General features: G+C 40.9%; 1 protein-coding gene across 1 annotated transcript; it reads right to left on the bottom strand.

Annotated features, from left to right (window-relative positions):
* Nucleotides 1-627: 627 nt before the first annotated feature.
* Nucleotides 628-21,537, bottom strand: sntg1 (syntrophin, gamma 1). Its single transcript, XM_083537544.1, has 19 exons — nt 20,988-21,537; nt 12,071-12,218; nt 11,941-11,990; nt 10,555-10,689; nt 10,414-10,470; nt 10,278-10,335; nt 10,139-10,182; nt 9,451-9,492; nt 9,268-9,370; nt 9,101-9,183; nt 7,927-8,057; nt 7,516-7,645; nt 5,527-5,565; nt 5,003-5,119; nt 3,895-3,966; nt 3,643-3,795; nt 3,462-3,554; nt 2,482-2,592; nt 628-2,237 (listed from the first exon to the last, which is right to left on the bottom strand). The coding sequence occupies exons 3-19, from the start codon at nt 11,965-11,967 to the stop codon at nt 2,055-2,057; spliced, it is 1,578 nt and encodes a 525-aa protein (XP_083393670.1). The 5' UTR covers nt 11,968-11,990; nt 12,071-12,218; nt 20,988-21,537; the 3' UTR covers nt 628-2,054.
* Between the last annotated feature and the right edge of the window lie 246 nt (nt 21,538-21,783).

The raw sequence follows: 21,783 nt of genomic DNA, 5'->3' as shown, positions 1-21,783 counted from the left end.
CATTCGTGTCCCGGACTGTTTTCTGATTTCGAATGCTATACAGCAGAATCCGAACGTCAAAAACTGCCCCAAGTCGCCGTTCAACTCCAGCCCTGGTGCCAACCAACATTAGCAATGTCACGCACTGACGCAACATAACAGTACAACAATTATGTCAACTTAAGATATAAGTATTAATAACTTACCTCAACATTCTTGCACAGGTTTGTTGTCGTTTTTATTAGCTGCCACGTCAGTCGCCTCGGACAAACATTGACCAATCAGTGCGGTAGATCCCAGACTGCGGTATTGTTCCCCTTGCATTATTTGTATTTAAGTTTTTTTACTCAGTAACGGATAGAATCTCAAATGTGGATAAACGCAATACGTCGAACGAAACCTGCTACAAGTTAAATCAGATTTTCAAAAACTGCTTTAAAAAGTAGACGAACACAAAAGAAGCTACTCAATTATAGTAACGCAGGTAAAAAATGAATCGCTCCTTTCCACCTCTGCAACCTAGGACCTGAGGTTCAAAGTATTCGCTCTATATTTGCGGTATCAAAAACCAGACCTGTGAGTTTCTGTAAGTTCTGGCAACTTTTAAATGCTAAGGATTGACCACACTGACCACAAACTAGATTTATTTTAATATACATCTTTATTCAAACAATCACCAGGTGGCAAAAATAAAAGGATCAGTAGAAACCTCGCCCTTCTGAAGACTCGGCGAGGCTGCGGAATATTTTTAAGCGCGAATTGTCTTCTTTGCTTTCTTTTTTCCTGGTCTTTCCCAACAATGGGATCTCCGATAACACGCCAAGGTTTTTTCACCGAACACGCTCCGCTTAGCGTGGGTAAACTGCTGGACTAAAGTGCACTGCAGTAGTAATAAGGTCTAGGAGGTTTAAAGTTGTTGTTTGCGAGCATCTTCGCCGGAGGAAAGAAACAAGCAAACCTACTGTGGTGAAAAATACGAAGGAAAAATAAAAACCCTTTTAGGTAATCTCAACCTACATTCACGGACATGTACACCGGCATTTCTACTAAACCTGGAAACGAAGACACGGGCGGAAAAAACGCTTGGTGTTGAGATGAAGAACGCTACATACTCGGCCCGCTAAAAAACTCCTTATGGATTTGCTTCTTGGTAAAGCATCATGCTCTAAATGTGAAAAAAAAAACTTAACAAGAACCAGTATGTACAGATCATTGGTATAAAACTAGATTGACTATACAATGGGTCACGGTCCTCCGTACGGTCTGGATCTCAGGTCGTCGATATGGAATTGTTATTCGGGAGTCGTTCCAATTCTTTCTACGGTTCTTTTTTGTGTATAAAATGACTGAAAAGTACAGTGCCTTGTGCAAAGTATTCAGCGCTCGTAAACCCTCTCGGAGAAGAATATTTCTATTTACGTCGTTTGACAGATGCCCTTATCTAGAGCAACTTACAACTCAGCAGTTGAGTTGGTACAGGTGCTTGCTCAAGGGCTTGGTGGTCCTGGAATTCGATCACATGACCGTCTGTTTCAAAGTCCAAAGCCTTAACTGCTGAGATAAACCCCCCCGCCCCCCCTTCGAGGACAAGCTGGAAGTCCACTTCCTGTGGAAGGTAAAGTGCCATGTGATTTTAGAATAAACCGAAACGCTGCTCATCACCCTGAGAACGCCTTCCTCCACACTGAAGCAATGGTGGTGGTAGCTTCATGTTGCGGAGGAGCTTTTTTTTAAGTGTGTGTGTGTGTGTCTGGGGGCACAGGGTCAAGGGGTTGAATACTTATGCAGGACGGCACTGTGACATTCTCGGAAAATCGCAGGTCCTCGCTTTTGTTTGTATGATCACTTGATGCTGAAGAGGGTTGCGAACGTAAGGTGTATATACACACACACACATTCCATATTCAAAATATATCACACCTGACTTATACCAGTCTTTTCATATAAGCAGGCCCTCTGGTCTGATAAAGAATCGAGAGTGACTGTGCTGAAATTCTTCAGCAACGCAGCAGAGTGTCTATCTGTTCGTCTGTCTGTCCGTCTGTCTTGTAGAATTCCGCCGCCGAAAATGTCATTCAGTTCAAGTACTTGGACCTGGAAGCTTGGCCCAGGGAGGTGACTGAAGTCAGCGTGGGCCCCGATGTAGCCGCTGCGGAATTTGGGCTGCCCACGAACATCGGATCCAGACATGCCACTTTGGCCGCGAAGAACGCATGGATGCAGTGAAGCACGGCGAACAGGTTGGAGAATTCCAGCTCCTGAACAACAAAAACTAGAATTAATTGAAATCTTCTTTGTTAGCTTGAATCAAATCCACAGATACAGCCAATCCTAACTATTTTACGGCTTGTGAGAGAAAGCGTGATTCGATTATGATTTCCAGTTAAGCCACAAGCGCACAAGATCCGTTAACCTTCTGGATCGAATCTAATTGAAGTACAGCTGCTGTGTAAAGAATTTTCTGAGGTGCATTGGTCTGTAATTTGAATCGACGTCGGTTACCTTTGCTTCGATGAGCTTCGTGTCTGGGTTCTGGAAGAGAAACTTGATCTTACTCTTGCCATCGTCCGAGGAGCCTTTGAGCTGAGAGAACTTGTACCTCCACAGCACAACCTGCAGGGGGGGGGGGGGGGGCATATTCAACAGACTGTTTCATTTAGAGTTACACCCTTCTCACCCTGAAGTTGATTGTTTAACAAGAAGCTCACCTTCATGCTGAAAGCCCTCATGGTACAGTGAAGCAATTCCAACAAAAACTCCTTCCAAAGTTCTACAGTGCATTCGGTCAAGTATTCAGACCCCCTTGGCTTGCTACAACTTTATGTAGCAGCCTAATACTATGCTCGTTCAAATTGAGCTGTTTCGCTTATTAATCTACACTCCCCAATCAAGAACCAAATGGTCACCCTGACTGAGCTGCAGATGCCCTGTGAGAAAAGTTCCAGGAGGACAACCATTAATGCAGACCTGACGGAGTGGCTAGATGGAAGACTCTTCTCAGGGCAAAACCCATGGAAGCTCGCTTATTATTAATCGCGCCTATAAACGCGCGATTAATGCAGCACGCATTTCTGTTTCACTATTTTGATGAAATAAATAATTGTAAAAGAGGCGAAATTAAAACCTTCAATGCAACAGGCATTTATTAACGACGTCCTTTCTTTACTCAGATGTTAAATAAATAAAAATTTAAAAACCGATGCGCCAAGTCCAAAATCAAGCACCAAAGACTTAAAACCGAATTAAAACCGTCCGTGTGGAAACGTACAGTGGAACCTTGGATTGCGAGTAATGTGCTTTTACGAATGCTTTGCAGGACGAGCGAAACATTGTATTATAATTGAACTTGCATTACGAGCGCGGACTCGCATTGCAAACGTTGAGCATCACGCGAGCAACACGCGCTCAACTGAGACAATGGTTCTTTTAACATATACCCATTGATATCACTGGGAAGTGTTTCTAAAAACTGGCCCACTCGCCTTTGATGCCGCATCGAAGCACACGAAGCCCATGCTGAAGTCAATGGTAAGCCCCATCAGGTGGCTCTCGGTAATGCAGGCGTACGTTTTGCTCTGGAATAAAAAAAATAAATAAAAAAACAGTTCTGACTCAAATCGCCGCGTGTCGGTGTTCTTCCGCATACGCAGGTGTGTTAACTACCTGTATTCTTTCCACCTCGAGAAAAGTGGCCATCTGGAAGGCCTTCTCCCAGAGCAGCAGGTCACTCTCCAGCTCTACGCTGAACACCGTGTCCTCGCCTGTGTCCATCTGCACGCTGAAACACTGCCGTCGCTTGTCCAGCAGCTCGCTGTCCTGAAACACATGGAGCACATAACAGGCACAACTCTTTGAAGGTAATTCAGGAAATTAGTGGTCTGAGCTTGGTTTAAAAAGATGCATTTCATGTCCCACCTTTAGGATCTTGCACATGATCTCATAGATGGTAAAGCTTTGTTCCGCCCGGGTCCAGTCCCAAGTCGTTACCTAGGACGTTTCAAAATGAGATCAGAAAAAATGCTTTTATATAATAATGTTAGCTCATAAACAGGATCAAGACAACACGGCAACTTGATATTGTGCGTTACGTCACATCACAAAGGAGTTAAAAAAAGAAATTTTTAATAATCACATACGCCGGTCCAAAGCTTCAGGCAGCATTATTTGAACACATTTGCGACGTCCACACTTTAATCAAAAATCACGTTAAAGCGCTGATAATCCTGTAGGATTCCGTAAGAGCAATTGCTGACAGTTTATGTAGATTACAGCCGATTAAATGGAGTTTAATGGACTCCTGGGTCTCAGAAAAGGTCGACGGAAAGCGCAGGGGCCGTGCGGGGCGGGGAAACAGTGAGGATTCGTTGTTCATAACGTAACTTGTTACAGCATAATAAGTGAATAATAACTTGTATAAACTCGGACCGCTTAATAGGTGGAAAACACACCATAACCTAAGTATGAAGGTGAGAACCAACAACTAGACCCGAGGTTCCTCCCTTGAGACGATTTTTTGCCAGGGTTTTTTATTTTTTATTTATATTTTTTGCTGGGCCTCTTGCTGGGTGTTTGTGGATTTATCTGACCTTGGTTTGATCTTCAGTAAGTAAAAATAAAAAACCTCCAGCTCAGTTAGGTTGAGACCAGATGAACCATTTCATTACACATATACACTTCGGAATCCATCCTGCTCCTTCTATCAGCATCGTCAAGAAACGCTCTCTTCCTTTATAACAGGGAAATAAACAACACCCGGCCTTTACATGGCTTATCAGTCAGGTGTCTGATTACTTTTGGGACTGTAATAATGTCCTAAAGGGCTGAAAGTCTACACTTCTGTCACATCCTGCTGGACTTCGGTCCATCTACTGGATTTCAGCAAGACAGGGATTAAAAAATCTTGGGCACAGGGCCAAAGTGATCCGCGGCAGGGGTTTTTGGAGACGCGGCCCACACTAATGGAAGTCCCTCAGGTAAACAGAAAGGTGAGGTCATTAGCAAGTGGCGATATGAAAGTGCTCACTGGAGGCGCTGAGAATTTGAAAAGGGAGGAACCCCGTAATGCCAGGAACTTCGGAGTGTACATGCGATCCTGAACCGAGTCCTGCTCCTTCTCGTCCACCCAGCCCATGTAAATAATCTGGAACACAGACAGACACATATTTGGAAACCTTAAACCTAGCTTGTCAAGATGATTGTCTATGCTAATGTTTGCTTCTCCTGATTATTACTAAACGATTAAACTATAACGAGGAAATGGCATTACACGGCTTCATGGTGAAGCAACACTAGCACCGATGATTAGCACGTCTCCAGAGTACCGTAATGGAGTGGACCACTCATGGGTGGATATCAAATTATATTGACGTCATGATTCCAGCTAGAGCTGCGACAGAAGCTAGGTACAAGCTAGCAAGGCTACGGGTAAAAATATTATCAATAATTAGCACTGATAATGTCTAAAAACATCATCCTAGCCTGTCATTCTGCCAAGACGAGCCTCCCACTTCCCTCTCCTCGTACAAAAGTTACATGTAAATGCATTACCTGCTGATTCACAGGAAAGTTTCTGTTAATCTTCTTCACCTGCAAGCAAGAACACACATTTTTAACATCAGTCCAGCATTACCCAGGTGCCTTAATTTCTTCTCAAAACTCACCTTACCGTTTTGGTCCTAAGGATTTTTCACTCTTTATTTCAAATGTAAATGATAATACATCAAAAATTCAGTGCATTTGAATTCTTCGTACTGGATATTTGATTCGTTTCTGAAACCACTCTGATTTCATACATAGGCCTTCAGCTGTGTTCTCCCTGAGTCAATCTTCTTCTTCTTCTTCTTCTTTCGGCTTCTCCCATTAGGGGTCGCCACAGCGGATCATCCTTCTCCATACCTTAGTCTTCCCGATCTCTCATGATAATCTTCCGCGTTTGAAGCATGCGTGCCACTTGAAACACTTCGATTGAGTCGTTGCAGCATGGCCGGATGTCAAAAGTATGTCATGTCAAACATCTCTGTGGCAGATCTGCCCAGTTTCACTCGGAGATGTGGTAACGCATGTCGTCAGAATAGCACCAGTTACACCGTTAGTCTATAGTTAGTCTTCCATTTTTTGATACTATGTCCTACCTGTCCTACAATATTGATGGTTTCTGTGGTGCCATGATTATGATATTAAGTGGTGGACTGGTTCAAGTATGGACACCACTGAAGGTTTATGGGTGAAATGCTTATGTTGACCTTTACTACAATCTAAAACCATTAGATAGAGATTTTCATCATCTTTTCCTGGTTTCCATTGTGTGTATGAAGCTGACTGACCTACAGTTTACAGTTCTGTTGTATTCTGTACACCTGAATAACTCCTGAGATCGATTGAATCTGTGCAGCGGCTAGGTTTAATTATTAGACACGATTTGCACATCGGTTTTCCCAAAGTGACCTTTGCAATATCTCACCCCAATTATCCAGGGAACTAGATAACGGCCTTTTCTTGAAAACAGATCTCCAGAGTTTCCGTCACATGCCTCAAGGCTTCACTTATCAGTCTCTGGCTTTGGCACTTTTATTCAACCAGCTGCTCATTGTACGTTAAGAAATCACCTCGGCGTCTGTGTTTAGTGTGATATTTTCTTGGAACTTTGATTTGATTGACAGTTACCTTAGGGGGATTTACCTCACAACTACAGCATCCATACAGAACTCAGGTTACTGGCTAGCAAGGGTTTCTCTGGGTTCTCTGGTTTCCTTTGTCCACCCAAAAAACATGGCATTAGGTAGGTGGCCTTGCTAACCACCCCTATGTTTGATTGACAAATGACCCAGATGTATTCCTACCTCCTACCTTGTTGGTATTAGACAGGGTTGTTTGAGAATCGCAGAAACTGCTGATCTATTAAGATTTTCATGCATAACCCAAAATGGTGAGGAAAACGTCCAGCGAATAGCAGTTCTATGGTTTGGAATAGCCTTCTTGTTGAGAGACATCTGTGGAAAATCCAATCTTCACCTGCCCATTATGGGGGAGTCTAAGCCTACTTTAGCGTCAGATCCTTGTTCTTGTCTGACAGCAGTAGTGTTTCAAAGGGGTGGAAAATATAACAGAAATGGCACAGGTGAATGTTAGGTATTTTTTCTCGGCACTTCTGAACAAGACCTGACTGTTGGCCAAGCGTGTTACACCACCTTAATTAATTTCAGGCTTATTTGAAGAGTGTGAAACTAATCATTTTAACAAACAACACCGAGCCAACAAGATCATAAAAATCTGTTGCTCTAAACTGAGCTGGAACCGTGCCACAAAAGTGTGCAGCAGCATCAGCGCTTTCCCGACGCTCTAATGGACTTGGCAGCACGGTCGACATTGCGTGGAGTAACGCATTACCTACAAATGGGATTTTGCGTAAATTGTGGAAATAAAGAGTGACAGCAGTTGATGTTGTTGATGTTACTTTTCCGCTAACGTCTTTCTCCCCTGAGTTCCCTGAGAAACTTGAGACGTTGTGTATTAAAGAGAAGCTGCTGAGATACCTACATTGTGCTTTGTGAGAGCAGATATATTGGATGCTATTGCTTGAAGCCAGTCGGTGCATTCTTCAGCACTAGGACACTGAATGATTCCGCTGCAGACCCCGTCTACGGCGATGACCTGAAACGCATTTTCCCTGAGGAGATACCAGAAATGCAGACATAGAAAGTCAACCAAACGTAGCCTTTACTGTGAAATCGAATGGCAGCACTTTTAAATGATCCCGAAAGCTTGATTTGATGTCGAGTTGTAACGGAATTGCGCGTCTGATTGTGTTTTGACGACGGAGGTCCCACGCTCCGCTTGAGGAAACCACATTAAAGTTATGAAATCAATAGAGCATGAAGCGGCTCACAAACAAAGTGCAAAAGGCGAACACACGCAGAAGTCTTATGGAATTTTTACTGATTTGCTCACCTGCAGATATCAGAGCCAGGGATGTACTTTGAAAGACGAGCATGGAGAAGAGGGATGAGGCGTAGATCCACCCATCGCTTCTCCCAGCGCAGTGCCGGGGACATGGGCCAAGACGAGCAAGACAACGTGTCCTGATTGGATGAAAGAGAAAAAGTTTTTTGTATGTTTATTGAACTGGAGTGATTAAAGCAAATTGAAGAGTGTCCAGATGCTGCTCAAGTTAAAAAACGTAATTAGAGTAGGGAAAGTGATACGATTAACTATATATTTATACTGAACACGTCCAGTTTTTATTGAAATTTGCTTGCTTGCTTTGGGGTACTTGGCTGTTATTTTGCTTCACACCCTTCTTTCCATTTCATCCCAAACCAACTCGATGGGGTTTAAGTCTGGAGACTGTGCTGGCCATCCCATTATTTGAAGCCTACCATCTTCTTATTTTGTTCTAAGGTAATTCTGGAACAGCCTAGAGTTGTGTTGCTTTAGGATGAACCCCTAAACAACTAGGCGTATACCAGAGGGTGTTGCATGGCGCTGCATTATGAGAGGTGGCATCACTAGCTTTGTAACAAGCCAAAAGCTGTCAGCACACCCTACTCGCCAGATTTGGCTTTTGCGGACTTCTCCTTCTTCCCCAAGCTGAATATCACGCTTCGAAAAGAAGACTTCCAGAGGTGTCAGGAATGCTGGGAGAGCTGTATTGCTGTGCAAGGGGACTACTTTGATATTATATATGATAAAATCTACTATATTAACTATATTACATTTTATATATATATATATATATATATATATATATATATATATATATGAGAAAAACCTATGAGTATATGTATTCTCATGATTACAGGTGCTCATGTAAACTGCACTCAAGCAGTGTTTTTTGCAGTTTGAACCTGTTTCCAGGTGGCTGCTAGGGTGATCCAAATGGTTGCTAGGGTGTGTTGGAGAAGGTGAAGGTTAGCAGGTCAGCTAACACATCCAGCTGCTCATGCTACATCACAAGGCAGCTAAATAAACACGAAGGACAACAATCTGTGCCCTCTTTTTGTTCTTCGTCATACATGATCCTATGGCCAATTTGCGGTTAGACCCCCAGCGATGGGGCAAACGATTTTGTGTTGAGCCACTCAGGATCCAGAGAGTTTGTTGAGCTTAATGCTATATTATGCACCGTGTTGTTCGGGTGATAGTTCAGATGGAGGCCACTGTCACACAGCGGAGATGATGTCCCACTGCTGTGGTCACTCGGTACACCTGAAGGAGAAAATACATATGGTGTAAGAAGTTTAACGTGCGACAAATGGTAATGATTGTGGTGAAGTAAAAAATAAATCTTACATGTGCAGTCTTCACAGAGCGACAGCTTTAAAAAGGCAGGCGTCCTTTTCAGGAAAGACACGGTCAGAGTTACTTCTTCCCCCGCATTCCGTAGCACCTGAACCTGAAGAGGAGAACAGGTATCTGTGGTGGCCTTATTTGTAGCACCAGAATTGCTTGGTGAATTATTAAAGGTACACTTACAACTTCTTCATGCCGATAACTTCTGACGTTGATCCCGTTTATCTAAAGATGATGCATCGTTAGTTAGAGTAAAGGCATGGATTGAAATATTCCGTATTTCTAGGTCCACTTCCTTTTATTCGAGAACACTATCCTGTTTGACAGTTTAGGACCAGAAGTAAAGGTGCTTAATGCCTGTCACTTATATATTACAGAACAATGAATTTTTTTCTTGCATATCCCAGCGATATTAGGATGCTGGGGAGCACAAGGTCAGCCATGATACCCAGCGATATTAGGATACTCTGGAGCACAGAGGGTTAACGGCCTTGCTCAAGGGCCTAACAGTGGCAGCAACAGCTAGGGCTTGAACCCCTGACCTTCCAATCAGTATCCCAGAGCAATAACCACTGAGCTACAATACCACTTCTGGCATATCCCAGCTTCTCTGGTATGGCACCCCTGGAGCAGATAGGGTTAAGTGACTTGCTTAAGGGCTCAAGAATGACATCTTGGCAGTTCTGGGGCTTAAACCCCCAACCTTATGCTCAGAAACCCTTAACAACTGAACCACTACTGCTTCTGTGGTAGCTATATATGGTTGAAATGACAATAAAAGCTTCTTGACTTGACTTCTCTCACCATCATCATAGTGCTGATAACTAGGTGGGCAATGTGACCAAGCTCAAGCCTTGAGCAAAATACTCACCTGGAGAATTCCATCTCCTATGAACAGAAGACCCGAGAGTTCGGCTGTTGGATACAAGAAGATCAAATGGAAGTTAAACCGGCAAACAGCAAAACCCACAAACACACACTTTCCAACACTGAAGGCAGAAGCAACTCACCCTTCTGCTCTTTTGAAATTTTCGAAATAACGATCGGGATCTTGTGTTCCGCGCCACCCTGTGGAAGAGTCTCACAGTTATTTCTCACCAGGTCATAGCTGAGGTGATGTACAAACAATATATGTGTGCAAATTACCTTTATACTTAACCCAAATCCCCCAATCGTCTGCCGTCGTATTGTTACAGTCCTTTCCTACAAGAAATCCTGAGTATAAGTATCAGTATGATTTCCCAAATACAACCAGTAAACAATCATCAAAATCTCTGCGGAACCTACGCTGGAGTAGAACGGTTCCCCAGAGACGCAAATGACGTCCTGCTCTTGTATGGTTAGAATGTCTTTGGACAAGTGAAGTCGGATGTTGAAGGGCTCTTCGTTACCATCTTGCAGTAGAAAAATCCCTGTCTTTGTCTGCGAGCAGAAGGAACACGAAGACATCTGTCATTTTCAAGACTAATTAAAGCCACGAAAATCTCAACTGTTCCAAGGCAAACATATGTTCATGTTTCTGATTTCGATCTTCTACAGTTCTTTATTCTATCAATGTTTTAAAAAGTACAATTTGTTTCGAATTAGATTAAATGTTTCAGATCCAGCAGGCTTTAGCTAGTCATTGAAATGCTACAATGCTACCTGCTAACATAGCTATGCTATTTACTAAGCCTTTGCTAAACATAAACAAGTTTTGTTGTCATGTTGGTTGTTTTGTTGCTATGGATGACAACATGTGGGGGACAACGTGACATGAAAGCTTGGTTCTGAGTTTTTGCTTGTTTCAGTTAAGTATCACTTTTTGTTCATCACTTATTTAAATGCAGCTCAGAACTGGGTTAATGATTAGGGTTAGGATTTTGATTTGGGATTAGGAGTTAGGGATAGGTTTAGAGGTTAAGAGTTAAGATTTAGGGTTAGGAGTTAGGGTTTGGATTCAGGTTAGGAGTTAAAGATTAGATTTAACGTTTCAGGTTAGGTTTTAGATTTAGGAATGGGGTTTAAATTTACGGTTAAGGTTTAGGGCTACGGGTTAGGGTGTAGATTTAGGGATAGGGTTTAGATATAGGGTTTTTTAGCAGTGATTTAGAGTTTACCTTTTGGTTTAGGGTTAAGGATTAAGGTTTGGGTTAGGATTCAGATTCAGGGTTTGGGGGTAGGGTCACTGATTTGGGTTAATGATTAGGGATTAGGCGTTAGGAAAAGGTTTAGAGGTTTGGAGTTTAGATTTATAGTTAGGGGTTAGTTTTCAGATTTAGGGTTAGGAGTTAGGGTTTAGATTCAAGGTTTCAGGTTAGGTTTTAGATTTATGGATACGGTATAAGATTTAGGGTTAGGGTTTAAATTTAGCATTAGGGGTTTAGAATTAGGATTAGAATTTAGAATTAGGTTTAAGGTTGGGATTAGAGTTTAGTCTTAGGGTTTTAGTATTAGGGTCATAGGTTAGGATTAGCATTGTAGGCTGTGTGAACTTCCTGCACACCATCTGATACACATTTAGGATTTGGACATCTGTGCACTTTCTGTCATTTTGCCTCTGTAAACCACCACAACAGGCGCCAAAGTAATTGGACAACCTAACAATTATAAAAAGAATTTTTAATACATAAATGCAATTTCCTCAGCATATTACTTTCCCGAGTAAACATTATAAACAGAAGAATATGTTACCTCTTCTTTCGAAGTCTTGAAATCCATGTGCCAATGTCTGGGGGAATACACTTAAGAGAAAATGGAACGAAATAAATGATTGTCCCGATGCCTCAGAAAGTCAATGGAATGGAAGACGGTTTGGATTTACCTCCACAGAAGAATCCACAGCACGGTGAGCATGGATATTAATCCATGAGGAATATCGTGATGTGTGAGGAGTCACATAATGTGAGCTTTGCCGATCCCGTTTGGCTATAGATGATCTTTCACATTTCTCTCAGCCTTCCGGACAACTGCTGGAGACACAAGAAAAGCTTGTTGAACATTTCCAGAATCCTTGGCACATTTGCAACATCCTGGGATTGGACCTAGAATTAGATCTGGGATCTGCTGGGGCATAAAGAAAGTTCATAAACATTTACATAAACACAGAGTTCCCACATCTAGACCAGGTTTGGGAGCGTTTTATAAAGCTGATGGTCTTGAAGATTGCCTGAACTACAAGTATCAGGAGGTGTATCAGGTTCCCAGGTCTATCCTGAGAATATCCTGAGTAGTTTTTTAACAAGAAAGCTTCTAAAAGAAGGACAAGAAGGAACTGAAACCCAGAACCAACAGAAAAACCTGGTCTTCCCTTACATGGCCAGAAGATTTTTGGCAAGCACCACATACAAGTTCACTTCAAACCCACTAACACACTGAGACAGAGACTTGCCCACCCCAAAACACAAAAAGAGCTATGTCCAGTGCAGGCAAGAATGTACATTGGAGATACAAAACAACCACTACATTGGAGGATCTACCAACACAAAAGAAGCAACAACACAGGACCAGAACCAGCCTTGTACCTTCAAAGTAGGTCCACATCTTGGACAGAAAAGACTCGGCCATCTTTGTCAGTGTGAAAAATCCTTCTCTCAACAGAGATGGAGGTCTTAGATGCACTCTTCATTCATCCACCAGGAAAGTCACAGCTAAGGACTTCCCCCATCCACTTACACATTCGCTGATCGTTACCCCCTCCAATTACTATCTGTCTCTGGGCTAGTAACATCCTAAAGATTCCACTTTCCCCTGTCCCTTGAAGAGGCTATCCAAGGAACGGGTATTCTTGACCTTTTTGTGGAATCCGGACAACTTTCCTCAGACTAGAAGGATAAATAGATGGTTGGCTGAATCTGATTAAATGTGTTTCCATGTTTCCCAATATAATTAAGAATGGCTCAGAAAAACCTTCGTGTCTACCAGGATATTAAAAACTCCCCCAAAGCAAATGGCTGATTTGATAAAGACTTCAGTCTGTCCCAGATGTTGAGATGATTCAGACAACCACAGCTGCATAAGTAACGAACGATCCATTTTCTGAGACTCTGGAACAGAGCTCGACACTGTGTTTAACAACTGTGCATTAATATTCATAGCAGTACCGCTATGCATATTTATATGCAATCACACGTGACATGGGGCTTGTTTTAAAGCCACGTTATGTTTAAATAAATAATATATAAACAATCACTTAAAACAATAAAAATATGTCGTCATGGGCGTCTAAATGGTTAAAATGATCTCACTGAGACCTAGCTTCGGTCATGTCTACAGGCTGTAACCATGGTAACCTCAAAAAGAATAATGAGTGAGTATCACTGCATCATTGATGGTAGTGGGGGCTCAATGGTTAAGGCTCTGGATTTCTGATTGGAAGGATGGAGTTTGAGTCCCAGCACTGCCAATCTACCACTGTTGGGCCCTTGAACAAGGCCCTTAACCCTTTATTGTCCAGGGGTGATGCATCAACTTTGCGCTCTGACCCCATCTTCCTAATAATCTGGGATAAGCAAAGAAAAACTGTTTCACAAAAAGCATCATTGGTTTTAGCATTTCAGAGCTAGCAAAGTGACATTTGTAAGTATTTGCATTTTTCAGGCCATTCTTCTGAAAGACTGAAAAGCGGATTACTGAGAATTTTGAAGAAATCAATCCTCTTGGTGCGAGAGTGCTGGAATCATTACTGGCACATTATTAAGAGTTAAGTTTTCACTGATGAGTTTCACAACCCGGCAAAATGTTTTTTTTTTTTCTTGTAAACTGTTTAAAGGAGTTGAAAAATGCTCATGTTACATCGGGCGTATCGAACATTCCCTGTGCGGTATAATAAGCAAGGCTCTGATGGATTTTCTTTACATGATCGTATACTGTAAAATCTATATTATATGATTTAACACAATGCAATGCAATTCGGGTTGATCTGTGGAGCGCTGTCCCCAAGCAGCTTCATGGAGATGAGCAAGCTAGTGGCAAGAAAAACCTCCTGAGATAGCATAAAAAAGAAACCTTGAAAGGAACCAGACTTTAAAGGAAACCTGTCCCCATCCTCATGTTTATGCTATAACGCCATCTCAGTGTGAATGGAAGGACAAAACGGAGGAAAATATGTTCTTTCAAATAAAAACTTATCAGTGTGGACATTGCCTTAGTTCAGGAAGTTGCTTCAGTGCCATGAACCTCCAGTTAATAAAGGATCCCAACCGTAATAACCTTAGAGTTATTAATGCTTTGACCTTTGCACTCTTTTACCTTTAGTTATTCTAACCTTCTTTTGGTTCCCTGTAGAAAAAAGAATAAATCTTTATTTGACACATTTACACACTAGAGCTATATTTGGAACAGAGTCGCCACTGCTGCCTATGGGAATATTGAAATGTATGTACAGTGTATCCGGGAAAAGTATTCACAGCGCTTCAGCCTTATTTAAAAAAAGATTAAGTTCATTATTTTCCTTAAAATTCTACAAACAATACTCCAAAACAATGGGAAATAAGTTTTTTTTAAATCTTTGCAAATTTATAAAAAATGTAAGTAACGTGCTCAATACTTTGTTGAAGCTCCTTTGGCACTAATTGCAGCCTCTAGTCTTTTTGAGTTTGATGCTTGGCACACCTATTTTCAGGCAGTTTCTCCCATTCTTCTTTGCAGGACTTCTCAAGCTCCATCAGGTTGGATGGGGAGCATCTGTGCATAGCCATTTTCAGACCTCTCCAGAGATGTTCAATCGGGTTCAAGTCTCAGCTCAGGCTGGGCCACTCAATGACATTCACATAGTCATCCTGTGTGCTCAGGGCCATTGTCCTGTTGGAAGAGGAACCGTCAGCCCAGTCTGAGGTCCAAAGCGCTCTGGAGCTGGTTTTCATCAAGAATTGCTGCATTTATCTTTCCCTCGTCCTGACTAGTCTCCCAGTTCTCCCTGAAAAACATCCTCACAGCATGATGCTGCCACCACCATGCTTCACTGTAGGGATGGTATTGGCCAGGTGATGAGCGGTGCCTGGTTTCCTCCAGACATGAAGCTTGGAATTCAGACCAAAGAGTTACATTTTTGTTTCTCATGGTCTGAGAGTCCTTCAGGTGCCTTTTGCTGACTTCAGGTGTGCTGTCATGTGACTTTTATTGAGGAGTGACTTCTGTCTGGCCACTCTACCATACAGGCCTGATTGGTGCAGTGATGCAGAGATGGTTGTTCTTCTGGAAGGTTCTCCTCTCTCCACAGAGAAACACTGGAGCTCTTTCAGAGTGACCATCGGGTCCTTGGCCCTTCTCTCCCCGATCGCTTAGTTTGGCCGGGTGGCTCTCTCTCGGAGTCCTGGTGGTTCCAACCTTCTTCCATTTATCGATGATGGAGGCCACTGTGCTCATTAGGACCTTCAATTCTGCAGAAATTTGGCTGTCCCCTTCCCCAGATCTGCGCCTCGATACAATCCCTTCTCAGAGGTCTACACACAATTCCTTGGACTTCATGGCTTGGTTTTGTGCTCTGACATGCATTGCTGACTGTGGGACCCTATATAAACAGGTGTGTGCCTTTCCAAATCTTGTCCAACAAAATAAATTTACCACAAGTGGACTCCAATTAAGTTGTAGAAACATCTCAAAGATGATCAGTGGCCGGGGTGCACCTGAACTCAATTTCGAGTGTCAGGGCGCCTGAACAAATCATCCAGAAACAGTTCACCCACCCCTTTATTATTCTAGCGGTGGATAAATAAAACAAGTAGAGACCCCCAAAAGAAACAAGAGGCACGGTAATGAAAACCAGACCGATATTTTATATTGGACTGCCGGCCGCTTACCAGCAAACGCGCTCAACTCCCAGTGGTAATGGAGGGAAAAATTAAAAACGCAATAAATTTTGTTGACAAGAGAATTAACTGGTGCTTATTAGGAAACATAATAAGATACAGTGAGGCGGGTGTGGGCCTGTCTTTGATGAGTATTGTTATGAATATTTATACAGAACCCTGTGTGTGTGTATGTGTGTTGGTCCAAGCGAAATGAGAAAGCATACATTACCAATCACTTTGGCCCCAAATATCTATAAAACACCCACAGGGGGGGTGTCAGTGATAAAACATTCTTAGGAAATAAAAAAAGAAACACAATCATCTAGAGGACACGTATTAAGAGTTTTACACAACGCCATTATCTGGATCTGGAATCAGACCCAAAGTAGATGTAACCCAAACTGATAAATCCCCCTACCAGTAATTCTGGCTCTGTTTCTCAACCTCAGCTACATTTACTCGAGATCTACTCGGTTTCACGAAAATACTCTGCTTTACTGTGAGAAATCTAGAATACACTATACATAGAATGTGTGAAAGTGTTACAGTATAGATAATGTGTATTGTAGATGATGTACATCTATATAATAATTTCATCTACAATTGACTTTTATCTACAATATCGTTTCATTTTCAATATACTATCAAAATATAATGGATACTTCTACTTCTTCTTTCGGCTGCTTCCATTAGGGGGAGCCACAGCGAATCATCTGTCTCCATACTACGCTGTCCTCTACATCTGCCTCTTTTACACCAACTAACTGCATGTCTTCATTCACCACATCCATGAACCTCCTTTTTGGCCTTCCTCTTTTCCTCCCTTCTGGTGGCAAAAATCCTCAGCATTCTCCTATTGATATAACCCATGTCCCTCCTCTGCACATGTCCAAGCCTTCCAGCCTTCCTCACATAGTCCCCAAAACATCCTATATGCAAGGTCCCTCTAATAAACTTGTTTCTAATCCTGTCCATCGTCGTCTCAAAAACCTCAACATCTTCAGCTTCACCTCCTGTCTTTTACTCAATGCCACTGTCTCTAAACCATACAACATCTCAGGTCTCACCACAGTCCTATTAACTTTCCCTTTCACTCTCACAGATACTCTTCTATTACAAATCACTCCTGCTTTCACTCTTCTCCACCCACTCCACCCTGCCTGCACTCTTTTCTTCACTTCTCTAACACACTCTCCATTACATTGCATTGTTGACCCAAGGTACCTGAACTCCTCCACCTTCTCCACCTCTTCTTTCTGCAACAGCACCCCTCCACTGCCTTCACTATCAATCCACAATATTCTATAACCTACAATCTACAATAGACTATCATCTATATAATACTATCATCTACAATATACTTCAACCTACAATATACTATCATCTACAATATACTTTAACCTACAATATACTTTCATCTACAATAGACTTTTATCTACAAAATACTATCATCTACAATATACTTCAACCTACAATATACTATCATCTACAATATACTTTAACCTACAATATACTTTCATCTACAATATACTATAACCTACAATATACTTTCATCTACAATAGACTTTAACCTACAATATACTTTTATCTACAATAGACTTTAACCTACAATATACTTTCATCTACAATATACTTTCATCTACAATATACTATAACCTACAATATACTTTCATCTACAATAGACTTTTATCTACAAAATACTATCATCTACAATATACTTCAACCTACAATATACTTTCATCTACAATAGACTTTTATCTACAAAATACTATCATCTACAATATACTTCAACCTACAATATACTTTCATCTACAATATACTATAACCTACAATATACTTTCATCTACAATAGACTTTAACCTACAATATACTTTCATCTACAATAGACTTTAACCTACAATATACTTTCATCTACAATATACTTTCATCTACAATATACTATAACCTACAATATACTTTCATCTACAATAGACTTTTATCTACAAAATACTATAATCTACAATATACTATAACCTACAATATACTTTCATCTACAATAGACTTTTATCTACAAAATACTATCATCTACAATATACTTCAACCTACAATATACTATCATCTACAATATACTTTAACCTACAATATACTTTCATCTACAATATACTTTCATCTACAATATACTTTCATCTACAATATCCATTAATCTACAATATAATATCACTTGCAATATGCTATCAACTACAATATACTATAAACTTTCTTTCGGCTTCCATGTTGTTGACCCCTGTTCTAGGCCTTTTCTAAAAATAGCTGTTTCCTACTTTACATTGTTGATCATTATTATGGGAAACCATTAACATGATCAGTGTCTTCACATAGATGAATATCATTAATTATTTATAATAACATATAATAAATGTGTTATTTCAGATTAAACTGAAAACTGTGTGTATCAAACCGGTAGCCCTTCACATTAATCGGTACCCAAAAAGTAGCTCTCAGTTTCAAAAAGGTTGGTGACCCCTGATCTAGAATAGGCTACAATCTACAGGATACTCTTACCTACAATATACTATTACCTACAATGTCCTATCATCTACAATATACTATCACCTACATTATACTATTGCCTACAATATAGGTTCATCTACAATATAATATCACTTACAATATGTCATCATCTACAATATACTATAATTTACAATATATATTCACTTATAATATACTATTATCTAAAAAATGCTACAATCTACAATATACTCTTACCTACAATAAACTATTATCTACAATATACTTTCATCTACAATATACTATCATCTACAACATACTATCATCTACAGTATACTTTCATCTACAATAGACTTTTATCTACAAAATACTATCATCTACAATATACTTTAACCTACAATATACTTTCATTTGCAATATACTCAGATCTAAAATAGACTTTCATCTACAATACACTATTATTTATAATACACTCTCATTTACAATATATTATTACCTACAATATACTATCATCTACAATATACATTTATCTACAATATACTATCATCTACAATATACTTCAACCTACAATATGCAATATACTTTCATCTACAATGAATTTTTATCTACAAAATACTATCATCTACAATATACTTCAACCTACAATATACAATATACTTTCATCTACAATAGACTTTTAGCTACAATATACTTTCATCGCCAATATACTACCATCTACAATATACTTCAACCTACAATATGCAATATACTTTCATCTACAATAGACTTTTATCTACAAAATACTATCATCTACAATATACTTCAACCTACAATATACAATATACTTTCATCTACAATAGACTTTTAGCTACAATATACTTTCATTGCCAATATACTACCATCTACAATATACTTTGACCTACAATGGTCTTTTATCTACAAAATACTATCATCTACAATATACTTCAACCTACAATATACAATATACTTTAATCTACAATAGACTTTTATCTACAATATACTTTCATCGCCAATATACTACCATCTACAATAGACTTTGACCTACCATAGACTTTTTTCTACAAAATACTATCATCTACAATATACTTCAACCTACAATATACTTTCATTTACAATATACTCAGATCTAAAATAGACTTTCATCTACAATACACTCTCATCTACAATGTATTGTTACCTACAATATTCCATCATCTATAATATACTTTCATCTACTATATACCATCACCAACAGTATACTATTATCTACATTATACTAGAACCTCAAATATAGTATTAGCTACAACATACTACCATCTACAATATACCATTACCTACAACAATCTTATCTACATTATATTATCATTTACAATATACTTTCATCTACAAAATATTCTTATCCACAATATCTTTTCGGCACCATCATCCACAATATAAGACGAGGACATAAATTACAATCCACCTACAGTATAGCAAGATTTATATTTTCCGTTGAAAAATATTCCACGTTTTTTTTTTTTTTTCACAGTCGATGCCAAGAAACATTGTTTTTTCCGGTGAAAACTTATATCTAAGAAGTCAGAAGGCAGATTTGATTTATTCTCTGGAATGTTGGAGCTGTTTGTCTGAAACTGAGCCAGGACCATTGACCGATTCGCAAACACTCGTCGTAGTATAAAGTAATTAGATACTGACCACTTTTAGTCATACTGCATTCTTTTGGCCTCGATCCTGTTAAAAAGCCACACCATCTGCCCAATCAGATAATGTGTGTGTGTGTGTGTGTGTGTGTGTGTGTGTGTGTGTGTGTGTGTGTGTGAAAACACATATTCAGCCCTTCAGTTTATGAACACTCCTTCCTGTCTGTTTTTCTTAATCAATGTGTTTTTGTATCTGTGTGTACGTATAAATACATGTACGAGTTCCCAGACGACCCGAGAGCTTTAGGAACTTTCCGAACTTTTTCGACAGAAAACAAATGAGAAGAATGATAAAAGGATGTCAAGTCAATTGCAATAATTCTTCATGAAGCACGATTTATGTTTACATATTTGACCTACAACCTCTTTTTGTTAGGGTAGACATCGAACGCATGCCGGTCCCCAGAAGTGAAGGACCGAATGCCACTAAAAAGTTCCAGTGGCATTTATTTTTTGTCCTTTTATTAGTACCTGCATCCTTTTTTTCCCCCTTTTTTCACACAGATTTGACTGACAGCATGACTAATCCTCTCTCGGTCTCTTTGCACTGCTCTCTTTAGCCATAAACACCCCCCCCCCTCCCCACCCCGCACAATCCATTACACACACACACACACACACACACACACACACACATTACGCACGCACACGCAAACCAAAAGGGTTTTCTCCTCCTTCTCTTTCTGTACCATGGGTGTATGGAAGCTGCGCGTGCATGTGTCTCCGTGCACAAATCGCAGATTGATCACACACACACACGCGCGCGCGCACAGGCAATGCTTACCAATTCGGTTAACAGGTGCTAATTTGGTTCCTTCGATCCCTCTTCGTTGGCTCGTCTCAGCCCATGACACACACACACACACACACACACACGCACGCACGCACGCACGCACACGGAGGAGACGCACGCGGACACTACGGCACGGTCCAATCCGCAATGACGCACCGAAATCCTCACACATTCTCCATCACGAGGCTACACGGAAGCGCGTGGTCTGCGTCTCATCCGTGGACACAGTGGACATTAACGGGCCGGTAGCGGTTGTTGTGATCCCCCCCCCCTCTTCCCCCCAACGCAACATCGGACAGCATTCTCCGCAGTAATGCGCGCGCGCGTGCGTCCTCTACCCCCACCACATCAGGAGGAGGAGCAGGAGCAGGAGAAGGTTCGCGTCCTCGCCGTCCTTCTCTCGAGATGTTCAGGGAACAATCTCTCGCGGTTTGCGCGCCGAGAACGAGACGCGTTCGCTGCTGCTCCCGATTGCGGAAGCGGAGCTACGCACGCACACACGCACGCGCGGGGCGCACGCACGCCGACACGCACACACGCGCGCGCGCTCGGTCTGAAATCTCTGTGCAATGTATATAAATATATATATATATATATTTTTTTACATTAATGGCGAAATTTAGCAACCAAAACCCATCCTTGCTGAACATAAAGTGCAGAGGGCGAACCTTCTCCAGCTTCTCCTTCTCCAGCTTCTCCTTCTCCAGCTTCTCCTACTGGAGACGTATTCAAGCCAAGTGTGCAGTGGTTCGAGTCAAATATCTAGGAACTGGAGTTGGACCTGATC

The sequence above is a fragment of the Silurus aristotelis genome, assembly GCF_946808225.1.
Source record: "Silurus aristotelis genome assembly, chromosome: 1".
NCBI classification, from domain to species: domain Eukaryota; kingdom Metazoa; phylum Chordata; class Actinopteri; order Siluriformes; family Siluridae; genus Silurus; species Silurus aristotelis.
Note: the sequence above shows the minus strand (reverse complement) of the source record. Positions and strands in the feature narration are given on the sequence as shown.